Below are 13675 nucleotides of genomic sequence, written 5' to 3'. Positions count from 1 at the left end.
AATATAAATTAAGTCTTTTATTCTTTTTTTAGTTACTTTTCATTTTTAGTAAATTATTAATTTCATTATAGTATTAATTATTTTTTAGTTAAATTATAATATAATTTATAAGTAGAATTGAAGGAAAAAATATTTTTTTTAATTATTAATTACATTAAAAAAATAATAATAAACAATACTATATTTTGCTATTAATTATCAACATTTTTTTGTAAACTTTGTTTCACTTAGAAAACCAGTAAACATCAAAATAGAACAAATAAATAAAAATGTACCTTTTTTAAAACTCAAAATAAACGTTTTGATGTCAGCTACCAAACCTACTCTCAACAAACAAAGCACTTATGAAGAGATACGCAAAGGTATGAACTTGACACGAGCTGTTTGTTTGTTACTATTTAGAAACAATTCAAATGACTGAAAGGAATTAATATATCAAAGAAATGTATTGGGTGACTTGGTTAAAGAGCTTGAAACTGATATAAATGCTATATTTGCTGAGAATATATTTAATGAACAAAAAATGGTAATAAGAGAAGCTTTAGTATGTGAACTCCGAGCAGAGAAAAGCATATTACTCCAACAGATTTCACTTTATGAAATTGAAATTAAAGAGAAGAATTCGTTGTTGAAGAACCTTGAGTCGAAAATCATTTATATTCGGAGGTATTTTGATTACATAGTTGATTTATTTGATTTGGATAAAAAGAGGATGATGACTCTTGACGAGTTCATTTATAAATATAGTGAAATTACAGTGAACAATGTTTTACCTATTAATATAATGAGAGAACGGGCTGATTATATAGAACAACTTCTTAAAGAATTCGAAGAAAAAGTGAAATCAACGGATGACATTCAGCAGCGAATACTGCGTCGTGACAAAATACTCTCACAAGATAATTTAGACAATTTTGAAGAATTCAGAAAACAGTTCAAAGCTGCCAGATATATACAAGAACGTCCTCCAATCTTAAACCCAAATGATGACCTTCAACAAGTTCTTGAACAAAAAGAAATGCCAAAACCCACTCCAACTGCCATGGTTGAAAGTGATGATTTCTCTCCAATCCATCCATCCGAATTTGTCCAAATAGAAAAATGAAAGGAAAAAATGAGTATTTGAATACTTTTTGTTCTTAATTTAGGTACACCAGAATCAATTACTTCTAATTTTAAAACTCCAAGAGATGAACTATTCTTAATTAAACGCAATAGTAAAACTATAAATAAAAAAATATACTTTTAGAATCTATTCAACCCCACAAACTAATTATTTAAAAAAGATGGATCTTGTACTTAGCTTTCTTCTTTCAGTAATTATTTCCATCTCAGCGTATTATAAAAAGTCGCTTTCACTCAGTGGCACCGTTGCTGGCTTTTTCACGTTTTTTATACATCTGTACGCGGGAACTTCAATCGGCCTTTTTATTATTACATTCTTCATTACTTCCTCTATCCTCACAAAGGTCGGGAAAGATAAGAAAAAGAGGATCGAAGCGAAATACCAAAAAGGTGTGTTTATCTCTTGTAGAGTTTATATATAATTTATTAAACTAAAATTACAGAAATTGTTCAAGAAGAGTGGGTCATTCTTCTTGAAGTTATAAGAAGAGTAAGTAATAGACTACCTTGTCAATAAACAATCATACTAATGTATAGAGTCTATCCGCACACACGTGCAAGTGTTTTGTAATAGCTTAACAGCAAGTATATCGGCTGTTGTACTTATTCTATTACACTCGCCACAAGGAGAAGATGCTTGTTATTCATTCACCCCACTCGAAGTGTTCATCTATGGAGTTATTCCAGGATTTTATAGTTGCACCAATGGAGACACTTGGTCTTCTGAAATTGGTGTTTTGAGTGACACAAAACCAGTTTTGATATCGACTTTAAAACAGGTGCCTGCGGGAACAAACGGGGGAGTCAGTTCTTTGGGGCTTACCGTTGGATTCTTGGGGTCACTTCTTATCGGCTTGGTTTGTTCCATTTCATTCACCTTTTTCTGTGGTGTCCACCCGACCAGTTTTCTGCTGATTTTGTTCAGTGTGACTTTATCAGGCGTTTTAGGTAATTTGCTTGATTCCTTTTTGGGAAGCACATTGCAATACTCAGGGTTTGATACTGTTACAAATTGTGTAGTGAGACAACCGGGAGAAAATGTTAAGCACATTAGTGGAAGGGATGTCTTAGGTAACTCTGAGATCAATATTATAACGTCGAGTGTAGCGGGATTGATCTGTGGCGGACTATTCTTAGTCTTAAAGACAATCATGTGAGACACTTTAATTAATGTTATACGAAATGTTTTAGGGTTTAAATGGTATTAATAATTTGGAATTGGAAATGAAATACTGCGAACGGGTGTGATGAGTGTGAAAGAACGGATCCTTCAAACGTGCAAAATGACATTTTCTGGGAATACGGAGATGCTCAAAAATGCAAATACCTATTTTGAGTCTCTTTTTGCTGAACAAACGTTTGGCATTTCTGCTTTAGATATTTTGGTTTCGAATGAAACCCTTCCATTAAAACAAATCGTTTCGATCAATTTCAAAAGATATTTTAAATTAGTGTATGGCAGTTTAAATGACGTTGACAAAACAGCATATAAAGAATTGTTATTGAAAATTATCATACAAACTCCCGTCTTAGTCCAAAAGCAAATTACTGAAGTCTTTAGTTATATAATTGAATTGGAATTCCCAAAAGGCTGCCAGGATTTATTAAAGAATTTGATTACTTTCTTCCATTCACAAGAAATATTACACAACGAAAATTCTTTTAAAGGCGTTATGATGGTTATTAACACTATTATTAAAGCAAAACGTTTTAAGACTGAGTTATACCCCTTCATGATCGAATTTGTGAACCAAATATTTTCGATGTATTTGACAGTATTCACCACTGCTGTCTCTTCGAAAATGTTCACTTACACCAAACCACTTTTAAAGGCCTTTAAATATCTCCTTTACACAAAAATACCTCCTTTCTTCAATCAACAAAATACAACACAATTCTATCAGGCCGCTCTTACTTTGTTGGCTATGCCTTTCGAGTTCAATCAGAATTCTGAAAAACACCCACAACTCTCTTCTGTTATAAATTTAATACGTGGAACCACCTCAATCATTTCTCAATACACAAGCAAGAATAACAGGAAACAGAGCCCAACACTGACCTTCTTTGTGGAGAACATTGCGTGCGATTTTCTTAAGGTAATGTTGTCTCAAATGAGGGATGGGTTGCCTAAGGTTTTATATTACTACATGTTTGTGTTGATGAGTTACAGTGTGAAGACGGCCAAATTGTCGAATGTCATTCAATCGGTCTTTCCCGCACTGTTAGATCAAATCATAGTGAAAAAATTGATGATCACCGACGCGCAAATGAATTTGATGATGACCGAACCAGCGACTTATTTGAGTGAATTACAAGACGAAGAAATCGGAGCTGTAGATGCATGGTACGGTGCTTTAAGTCTCATTTTGAACATCAAAATGTACCGACCTAAAAATTACTTGCCCCTCTTTTTAAACCCACTTTTGGCTGTTGTCCCAACAACTCCAGAGATGTTAAATAAAGACGAAAAACTGATCGATTGCGCTTGCTTCATTCTCTCTAAAATAGTCTCGAGCTTTACTATATCACAAGACTACGCTAAGTATGTGCCTGCTTTGTTATCGACAACAGTGCCTTTGTTACTGAAAAGTGGGAAAGTCTTGTTAATCCGAAGAGGGTGTGACTTATTTGAAAGTCTCTTTGTTGTTTTGAATTACAAAAAGAATGTTCCCCTCCCACAAGAGGTGTTGAATGTCGTGCAATTGGTTTTCTCGTTGCTTACAAGTAACAATTTGATTGTCAAAGTGTCTGCTGGGTCAACATTGGGGCTTTTTGTCTCATATGACTGCTTAAGAGAAAGCTTCAGACCGATTTTAACACCAATGTTTGACGTTTTGATGCAAACGGCTCACATCTATGAGAGTGATACAGTCGTTTCAACTATGTCTGAATTGATTCAAAAATTCCCAACAGAGACTCTTCCAAATTCATTACAACTGACACAAGGACTCTTCGAAATATTACTTTCAGTGGAAAACAATTACGAGGACTCTGATGAGAATACTCAAATCAAAATGATGGACTCTGTCCATGTCGCAACAGACTCAATTTGTTATCTTATTGAAATCAACAAGAGTAACTTTAATGCAACCGAAAAATTCGCTAATACGTTTATCCCTTACATATTAAAACAAGTGCAAATCACAACAGATTTCCAGAATGAATCGTTTGATAATACTGTCACACTGGCGTTGGCTCTTGCAAAGGCGTTACCAACCCCATATTGTGTCCAAATGCAACAACTCTTCTCTATGTTACTTTCACTCACACCAAACATGAACTACTCAACACTCTCATCGACAGAAACACTCATTTCTAAAATGATTTCAAGGTGCCCTGAACTCATTTTGGTGCCAACTAATATGGAGAACCTTGTCATCCTCACTAAAAAGTTTTTGCTCTCAGAAGACATGGAAGTCGAGATCATGAGCGTCTACAATACTATCAGAGTCGCTTTACAGAAAAACCCTGGTAAAATGGACCAGTTCATCGTATTCTTAATCGATATCGTTATTCCCCTTGTTCAAAAGAAGAACCCCGCTTTCTTTTTACAACAAGTGGAAGCCATTTTGGACTGCATTGTCTCAAACCCCGCCTTTACTCTTGCAGTGTTAAATCAACGAGGGTTTTTGAACGATTTGTTCCAACTCTGGAACGGTATGATTGCCAATAAATTGCCTTCTTTGATGGACAAGAAATTGTCTATTCTTGCAATGCTTTCTATTTTGACCATCCCAATAAACAACATGCCACAAATTGTATCACAAAGTCTCACGAATTTTTATGAGACAATTGTCCAGGTGGTCGTCGCTGCACAGAGTCAGAGGAAAAAGACTCAGGCGTATTATGAAGAACAAAGAAAAAATGGGGGAACTTCGATTTTGAACAAAATGGAAGATGTTGGAGAAGATGAGGATATTTTGTATGACGACGAAGTTAATGACGAAGACGTCAAAGCCGCAATGGAACAGTACTTAAATGGTGGAATTGATTTGGATGAAGATATTTTAGACGACGAGGAAGAGAATGACGATGATGACTTGGTCATCGACGAGAGAAACGCTTTTTATGTTGTGATGCGAAGAATACTTGAAGGAGACTTGAAAGACCAACGACACGTTGTGGCAATCCAAGGATTGACAACGGTCGCTCGTGAAGAGTTTGCCAAGATCTTTGTTGAACAAGCGCCATCAAAGTAGACTGATTTTATGTTTAATTTGTTTTGTTTTTTATCGCAATAAGTGTCGTTTTATTTTCAGGATGCGACACTTTTTATCGCAAATGTTTACCAGCAACATTACAAATATTTTTCGTATCACTTCAATCATCATTTAAACAAAAGTAGGAGGAAATATGGGGATGCTCGGAAAAGGAGGATGCTCGTAATTATTGGTTAATTTCAATTGAAAAATAATAAAATTACTATTAATTTTAATATAAATTATTAATCAAAAAATTAATAAAATGAAAAAAATGAAAAATCGAAATAAATTTATATTAATTATTTATTATTAATAATATTAAATTACTTAATATTTAAATTAGCATCCACCTTTTTCCGTTAACTGTAATGAATTTATTATTATTAACAGTTTGATTTTCTATTTTTGTTATTTGTTTTCTTATTTATCAAATAGTTAAATAAATAGTTAATAATAGTTTTCAAATACAATTTTTGAAAAAATATTCTATGTTTCTTAATTATAACATCAAAACTAAAATATATAAATAGTAAACTTACTTTTTTCAATATCAAATTAGGTGTTTCTTTTTTGTGGTAATGTACATTGATCTTAAAATAAGAAACCCATTAAAACCTTTGTCCGTCTCTCTCCCAAGCGCAATCAACAGCCCAGACTTTTTAGTGTTTTTGGGGGTTTGCTGAACTTCTTTCCCAATCGATACTGTCGACTCTGGTAGTGATTCAATACATTTTGCGCACAACCAGGCGGCAAAAACACCATACTCACCATCCTTCTCCAATACTACATTCATTTGTACGTTTTGACATTTTATGTGTGAATAGACGCACCCTTCAAATTTTCGAATCAAAGCAACTGTTATGGGGATGTCGTCATTCTTTATTTCTGATGGTTGAATAAGATTTATATCTCTTTCTGATTTCAAAGCATTTTCGACTATAATTTTAGTACAGTATTTAAAACATATTAACATCCAATCGTCAACGGAAACGACTGCTTTGAAGTATGCTTTTTCCTCTTCAATTTTTTTGAGAAGTGCTTTTTGATATGCAACGTTGTATGGTTCATTCCATGTCAAATCCCAATTTCCCAAGAATTTCCAGACTGTATCAACTTCACGAAGTTTGGCAATGTATGGAGATAAGTTTCCTTCGCTGTCGTCCCAATTAGGCATTAAGCCGTTGTATGTATAATTTGCAGGAAAATGAAGGGTTGTTCTTGACATTGGGAAATATTCCCGAAATTGTTGCACTTTTTGTTCGTATATATACATCACACTAGTTATATTTGAAGAATACTTTTTCTCGATCGAATTGCCAATTTGTGTTGACTTGTTAAAGACTATGGGTAACAGAGATTTGATTTCGCTGATTGTTTTTGCAAACCTCCCCAATCTAACCCATATTTCATGAAAATCACTTATATTCATTTTTCCAAATTCTCCAATCGGAACAACATGACATACCAAATTCATTGGAAAATCAACTTCCCCAATTTTTGGTACGACAAAATGGTCGATGGAATGTATTGCGAGATTCTCAACAAGTTTTTGTTCTTTTTTTACCTTCAAGTAGCACTCAAACGCCGAATTTTTGTCAGGTGAAGGGGTTTTAAAGATGTTGAGATAGCAATCATCTAAGTGAGTCGTCTGGTCTATGGTATCGGATTCTTTACTCATATCCTTTGAGATAATGACAAAACCGTTTTTATGGAAAAAAGTTTAAAATAATAAATAATAATTAATTATATATTAAATACCTCAAAAAAGTCAAAGTGGCCAAAACTCATACTCACAGTCTTTAACAAACGAAAAGTGAGTTCCTATTATATCACCGAGTTCACAAAATATATCCATTAGAATCTCGTCATCCTTGCTCTTCACCTTTGCAGCACTAATGATTCTATTAGTCTCAGCTATTATACTTTGTGTTGTCTTATAAGGGGGTATGTCATTAAGTTCCATTTCGTAGCAAAAAAGCCAGACTGTGGCAATCGAGAGAGCGTATTGTATTGTGAAGTATTCCTGGAATACTGAATCAAAAAGGTCAAAGCCCCTTGTGTGTTCCACAACATACTTGAGTGTTATTGTTCTGTTCGCTTCGTCAATTTTGTCAGCCATAGACTCATATTCGGGTAAATAACACGATATCAAAGACGCTGTTATATAAACCATGTTTTGGTTAAATGGTGAAAGTGTTGAAGTATCGTTATGTGGGTCTTTAAGTGCATTGATTGTATCTTCAAATGCGTTCAACGTCTTAATGACAGAATCTATTGTTATTATTGGTTCTATAGATTCGTGGTCATCTAACGTCGTTGGTTTTATTTCTTCGTTGTCAGCTTCATCACTTACACTGCCACTGCTCTTCATTGAGTCATCACTCGTACGCTCAAATTTTGTTGCCATGAATGTGTCGTGGATTTCCTGATGGTCAGTGTGTTTTTTGCTTATGTTGAATTCAGCCATTGTTATTATGAGTTTTGCTTTTTTAATTTCGTTTTCTAACAAAGGTAAAATATACATATGATTTTTATTATAAAACTTTTATTATAAATATTGTTAATTTCTCGAACCACCAAAAACTCCTTAAGATTCAAAATAATTTATTTTTACTACACTAGACTGATTTTATGTTTAATTTGTTTTGTTTTTTATCGCAATGATTGTCATTTTATTTTCAGGATGCGACACTTTTTATCGCAAATGGGATATATAGTTTGAATATGGTATACGTATAAATTAAAATTTAAAAATAGAAGAAATAAATTAAAGCACAACAGAAACAGCTTCAAGCTCCTTCACAATTTCAGGAGCAATGAGTCTGTCTTTTGGAAACTGGTTCCATGTTTTCTCGACTATGTTAAAGAGTCTTTCGTCGACTTCTTCAGGGCGAGAAACTCTTTTACCAGCAACTACAAACTCAGCAACGTTCCATGGGAATTTAAATGCTTGTTTTGTGTAAATTGGACCCCACATGAGCACTTCAAGCATTGTTATAGCAAATGAGTAAATATCACTTGGTGCATTGTATTTGTCTTGTTTTAGCACTTCGGGTGCCATATAAACAGGAGTGCCAACACTCTTTGTGAACGTCATGTTTGTCATCAACATATTAATGTTTCTTGATGACCCAAAATCAGTCAATTTGGCGCACGCTTTCTCGTTCAAATCCATCGAAAACACCAAGACGTTATCTGGCTTAATATCTCTATGTAAAACACCATTTTCATGGAGATAAGATATTCCTCGAGTCACATCAGTCAGCATCTTGACTTTGAGCTTTGTCTCAATACCTTTCTTATTTCTTTTGTACATCATATCAGAGAGACTTCCAAATTCAGAGAATTCAGTGACAATACACAATCTATTCGGTATCAATACTGCACCATAGAAATGGACAATGTACTCACTTCTGAACTTGTCCAGCATCGACACCTCTTTCTCAAATTCTTCGATGACATTTTCACCATCTTCGACATTCTTTAACTTCTTTATCGCAACACAGTTCTCTCTGAATTTTCCTTTGTACACTACACCAAAGGAGCCCTCACCCAGTTTGAAGTCTTCTTTGATCTCAGAATAATCCAATTTGGAAGTAATAACCGTCTGTGTCTCGACTTTGATTTGAACTGTTTTCTCCTTCCCTGTTTTCAAGTCGACGAAGATGATTTTAATTGGATTTTGGATTGAGCAAGTGCACAGTGGAGTTATTGCCAAAGAGAACTCACAAGCCTCTCCAGCCTTTAGGCAGACGATTTTTGGTGTTATTTCAATTTCGCATCTTTCCAATTCCACAATAGACAACTGCAACTTGATGGTATCTTTTCCTGTATTTCCAATACACAACAATTCCTTGGATTCAACTCCGACTGGAATGAACTCATAATCTTCGTTGAATCGCACAACCATCTTGTTTATACAGATGCATGTATTCTCGATGTTCTTAAATATCACATTAGATCTGTCGATTTTGAAAGTGGTAATGTTCAACATTTTCTTCTTTCTTAGAAGGACAAAGGCGACAGTCAGAATGATCGCAATTAACACCACAATGACGACTATAATCACTACTACTAAAATCGCTACAAGTGCTTTTTTACTCTTTTTAAAACACTCTCCATTGACTAATTTGTACCCACCCATACATGACTGACACACTCCATTCTTTACCGAAGTGCACGTGGAATCACTACTAAGACTTTTACATAACCCTTCTTTCAAAAGAAGTCCTTCGGTACATAAAGTGCATTGCGAATATCCACTACATAGTTGACACCCATCGTCACAATGTTGGCACAACCCATTTTCAACAAAGTAGCCATCTGCACACTTTTGGCATCCAGACTCGCCAACTTCTTCACACAACTGAATCGTGGAAAGACTCACACAGATCGAGTTGTTTCTAAAGTAACCTTTAGCACAGGTGAGACAATTGCTTGCGTCCTTTAAACATGTGCCACACGACTCTGCACATCTGACACATTGTTTTTCACTGTACAAGTATCCATTTTCACATACAGCGCACCCAGTACCATCTAAGAATGGGGTTAAACACCCTTCTATGGAATTCACAGAAACACAAGTCGAGTTCGACAACAGTAAAAATGAGCTTTTGCACTTCAAGCACTCGTTGTTATTGTAACAGATCAAACAATTGTCTTGGCACTGTTCACAAGCGTTGTTCAGCAAATAGAAGCCTTCAGCACACTTATTACAACCTATTTGATTCTCCATTAAACAGTTACTAATAACACTAATTATAGCTCCTTTGTTCATATTAGTCACTGTTTTAGTTGATCCAAAGTACATAGAAACGGCCATTTGATTCAAACCGTCGTAGTTTGTGTTAACCCGAGTTGTTGTTGAAAGGATTGGAGCAATTGCTCTCTCTTGACACGAAGAGAAGTCAGAGACTAAAATATAGTTTTCTTCACATCTAAGGCAGTAATTTTTACCAACACATTGCGAACAATGAGGGACACATTCTACACAGAGCCCAGTGGTGTCATTTAAGGTGTTTCCTTTGAGACATTCCGAACATCGATATCCATCTGATTTTACACATAAATTGTATGTCTCACATGTAGTACCAGATACAATCATGTTATTAGCACAAGAGAAACATTCGGTTTTTGTGCACTTGTTGCAATTGGATTGACAAGGAAGACACTCTTGGTTGTCAAGATAATACCCAATACCACATTCTGCACATCCAGAAAAACTAGTTCTTGTGCACCCCTTCGATTCATTGAGCGACAAGCATTTATGGTCTTTCAAGAAATAAGTACTTTCAATACAAGACAAGCACATCAAACCTTCTTCCGAGTACTGACATGTGGTACATGCAGATGGACAGTTGTGGCAAGTTCCATTGTTAAGGTAATACCCATCATTACAACTGATGCACTGTGACTTCTTAAAATACTTACAAGTACTTCCACTGACTTGTTGACATATATTCGACTCTGTGTTATATATAAAATTATCTTGGCATTGTAGACATTGTGAATTTTGGAAAGTGTAACACCCCGAGATACTACACTTAGAACACATGGACGCATTCTTTACTGATGAAACGCACCCTTCACATCCAATCACTTCATTGTATGTGTCGCACATACTCTTATCTTCTTTTACACACTTTCCATTTTGAAGTGCATAACCAGTCTTACACGCATTACAATGTTGATAATCGATCAAACACCGTTCACATCCACTTTCACATGGTTTGCACTGTCCACTTTCATCATTTCCATAACCTTCATTGCACATCAAACATCTGTTTGAAACTCTACTCATCGATTCACACTCGGGTTTATAAACAGAATTGTTGTAACAATACCCATTAGATGGATACATCCCCTCTTCACAAATTGTTGCAAATTTTACACAAATGGTATCATCACATGGTATACACTCATACTGACTATTAAGTCCAAACCCTTCACTACAATATGCACACTTCCCTTTACCACATTTAAAGCAGTTGCCTTCAAGGTCACAATCTTTAATACAGATCCCATTCTCCACATAATACCCTTTCGCACATGTCTCACATTCATACTTCTTGTTGTTACATATAGTACAATTATCAATATTACACTCTGAACATTTCCCATCTATTAAGACCAAATTTTGTGTTCGACTGCACTCTTCACATCCCCATGTTGTTCCACTACAAGAGCTACATCCAGAAAATTCTTCAGAACAGTCATAACAGAATCCATTATATGGAGACTTCCCATCACCACAAATGCCATTAATAGCGGATGTACATAAAGTAGAATTACTCGAACACAACTCACATTGTCCTTGATAATTCACACCATATAATTTTGAACACTGTTTACATTTATGACTTGTTTGTTCACAGGTTCTACAATTTTGAATTGAAGAACTACACTCTTCACAACTCAAAGAATCAGAAGAAATGACATATGGACTTTCACAACCATAGCATTTAAGAACACTTCTATCAGCTAAGACACAATGTGCAATAGCTTCTGCGGCTAAGACACACTGCCCATTATATTTAGTGTATCCATAGTCGCACATCGTGCAGTCACTCTTTGTTTGACTACACGTGGTGCAATGTGGAAATATCGTCTGACAGACATCACAGTCTCCATTGAGTGTTTTGAACGTGTAACTGTCTTGACATCTTGTACACATCTTAGAAGTTGTGCTGCATGTATCACATCCATTGAAAACAGATGAACACGTCCCACATGTATTTCCAGAGGAAAAGGTATATCCGTTCTCACAAGAAAAGCAGCTGGTGCTATTGCAACTGTTACAATTTTGGCATTTAACGCATCGTCCATTTGAAAGTGTATATCCACTATTACACTGTTTACACTCATTCAAGCAGTAAGAACATCCATTGTAATTACCACATGGATTGCATACACCATTTTCCAAGACATATCCCTCTTTGCACCTTTCACACGTGCTTGATGTACAAAATTCACAATTTGAAGAACATGCGTGGCACGCTTTATTTGAAAAGTAGAATCCGGGTTTACAGGAGTTACAAGTCTGGTCATTGGTTGTACATGTGTGGCAGTTATCTGGGCATTTTTGGCAATAGTCATATGGGTCGACATATCCACTCATACAATTTCGTGGGTAGTTCATGTTACTGCACTCGTCCACTCCTGTTGTTTGGTATTTAGATGGGCAAGCTATTTGTTAATATATAAATTATAATATCAATTAATGTACTTAATACTTATACTATATATAGTAACAAACAGCTACAAGTTCCAGAGTCTAAGAGTCTGTAATGTTGTGAACAAAAAGTGCACTGTCCACTTCCTCCACACTTTAAACATCCAGTCATAGTGGAATTACACAAAACACAACTTGCACCAGACAAATAATACCCTTCTTTACACCCACTACACGTTGATGATGAAGTGCAGCTTGTACATTCATAAGGGCATGACTGGCATTTACCATAATATGAATCATAATAAGTACCTATTTGGCAATTTGTACATGTAGTTGTAGTACACGAAGTGCATATACCATTTACATTGGTATATCCTCTTTCGCACACATCGCACATGTCATTGTTTGCACATGATTTACAATTTAACCCACATTCTTGAAATTACTCTCTATATTATACATTTAAAGCATACATAACAACAAACTGATGCAATTGCCATTGTTCATATAAAATCCATCATTACACGTGTCACACTGGTTGAGTGAAGAACACGTCTTACAATTGTTTGCACAGGGCATGCATGTTTGAACACCACTACCTACATAATAAAGGAAATATCCAGCAGAACATGTATTACACCAAAATTCGGTGCTGCATGTGGTACATTCTCTACGACACTCTATTTGTTATTTTTAATAAGATAATTGTATAAAACAAACTATAACAATAATACCACGCGTTGTCTTTGTAAGCACCTGTTTTGCACCCATCACACAGAAGCGCAGTGCAATGTCCACACTCGTCATAGTAGCAATTGTTGATCGCATTCACAAGAATTAAAGCGAGAAACACAAAGACAAAGTGCGTTGGTGTCATTAGAATAATTTCGCTGAATGAAGAGCAACGAAATTAGCAATTTAAAGGTTGCCTGCTCTGCCTATTCTTTTTGTGAAGTTCGGGATGTATTCGAAAATGGTAAATAAATATTTTATTCAAAAAACCTTTGAGTGATTACTAAATTCCCTAAGATTTTTACTTTTGATACAGAAAATGGCTTTGTGGAATTTGCTTTTTAAGAAATTTTTTTGTGCTTTTCAAAACCTTATTTTTTTGCGATAAAATTCCCGAAATGTAGTGTTAAAAAAACGGAAAATGTTGGTTCTATTTAAACCC

The 13675-nt window shown here is 35.1% G+C and overlaps 7 protein-coding genes across 7 annotated transcripts; 4 read left to right on the top strand and 3 right to left on the bottom strand.

The window, feature by feature from the left end:
• Window positions 1–304: 304 nt before the first annotated feature.
• Window positions 305–1105, top strand: EIN_359450 (hypothetical protein; the record flags this gene model as incomplete). Its single annotated transcript, XM_004257585.1, has 2 exons — window positions 305–382; window positions 425–1105. The coding sequence occupies 2 exons, from the start codon at window positions 305–307 to the stop codon at window positions 1103–1105; spliced, it is 759 nt and encodes a 252-aa protein (XP_004257633.1).
• A 181-nt stretch (window positions 1106–1286) lies between these two features.
• On the top strand, window positions 1287–1642 carry EIN_359440 (hypothetical protein; the record flags this gene model as incomplete). The annotated part of the gene is made up of 2 exons (XM_004257584.1): window positions 1287–1515; window positions 1569–1642. The coding sequence occupies 2 exons, from the start codon at window positions 1287–1289 to the stop codon at window positions 1640–1642; spliced, it is 303 nt and encodes a 100-aa protein (XP_004257632.1).
• Window positions 1643–1758: 116 nt separating this feature from the next.
• EIN_359430 (hypothetical protein) lies at window positions 1759–2282 on the top strand (the record flags this gene model as incomplete). Its single annotated transcript, XM_004257583.1, has 2 exons — window positions 1759–1843; window positions 1882–2282. The coding sequence occupies 2 exons, from the start codon at window positions 1759–1761 to the stop codon at window positions 2280–2282; spliced, it is 486 nt and encodes a 161-aa protein (XP_004257631.1).
• Window positions 2283–2372: 90 nt separating this feature from the next.
• Window positions 2373–5324, top strand: EIN_359420 (importin beta SMX1, putative; the record flags this gene model as incomplete). The annotated part of the gene is made up of 1 exon (XM_004257582.1): window positions 2373–5324. One exon carries the CDS (start codon window positions 2373–2375, stop codon window positions 5322–5324), a length of 2952 nt encoding a protein of 983 aa, XP_004257630.1.
• A 553-nt stretch (window positions 5325–5877) lies between these two features.
• EIN_359410 (hypothetical protein) lies at window positions 5878–7005 on the bottom strand (the record flags this gene model as incomplete). Its single annotated transcript, XM_004257581.1, has 1 exon — window positions 5878–7005. One exon carries the CDS (start codon window positions 7003–7005, stop codon window positions 5878–5880), a length of 1128 nt encoding a protein of 375 aa, XP_004257629.1.
• Window positions 7006–7095: 90 nt separating this feature from the next.
• EIN_359400 (hypothetical protein) lies at window positions 7096–7794 on the bottom strand (the record flags this gene model as incomplete). The annotated part of the gene is made up of 1 exon (XM_004257580.1): window positions 7096–7794. One exon carries the CDS (start codon window positions 7792–7794, stop codon window positions 7096–7098), a length of 699 nt encoding a protein of 232 aa, XP_004257628.1.
• Window positions 7795–8094: 300 nt separating this feature from the next.
• EIN_359390 (protein serine/threonine kinase, putative) lies at window positions 8095–13378 on the bottom strand (the record flags this gene model as incomplete). Its single annotated transcript, XM_004257579.1, has 4 exons — window positions 8095–12512; window positions 12583–12936; window positions 12987–13181; window positions 13222–13378. The coding sequence occupies 4 exons, from the start codon at window positions 13376–13378 to the stop codon at window positions 8095–8097; spliced, it is 5124 nt and encodes a 1707-aa protein (XP_004257627.1).
• Between the last annotated feature and the right edge of the window lie 297 nt (window positions 13379–13675).

Source organism: Entamoeba invadens, assembly GCF_000330505.1.
Source record: "Entamoeba invadens IP1 unplaced genomic scaffold scaff_1105074725991, whole genome shotgun sequence".
Taxonomy (NCBI): Eukaryota; Evosea; order Mastigamoebida; family Endamoebidae; genus Entamoeba; species Entamoeba invadens.
Note: the sequence above shows the minus strand (reverse complement) of the source record. Positions and strands in the feature narration are given on the sequence as shown.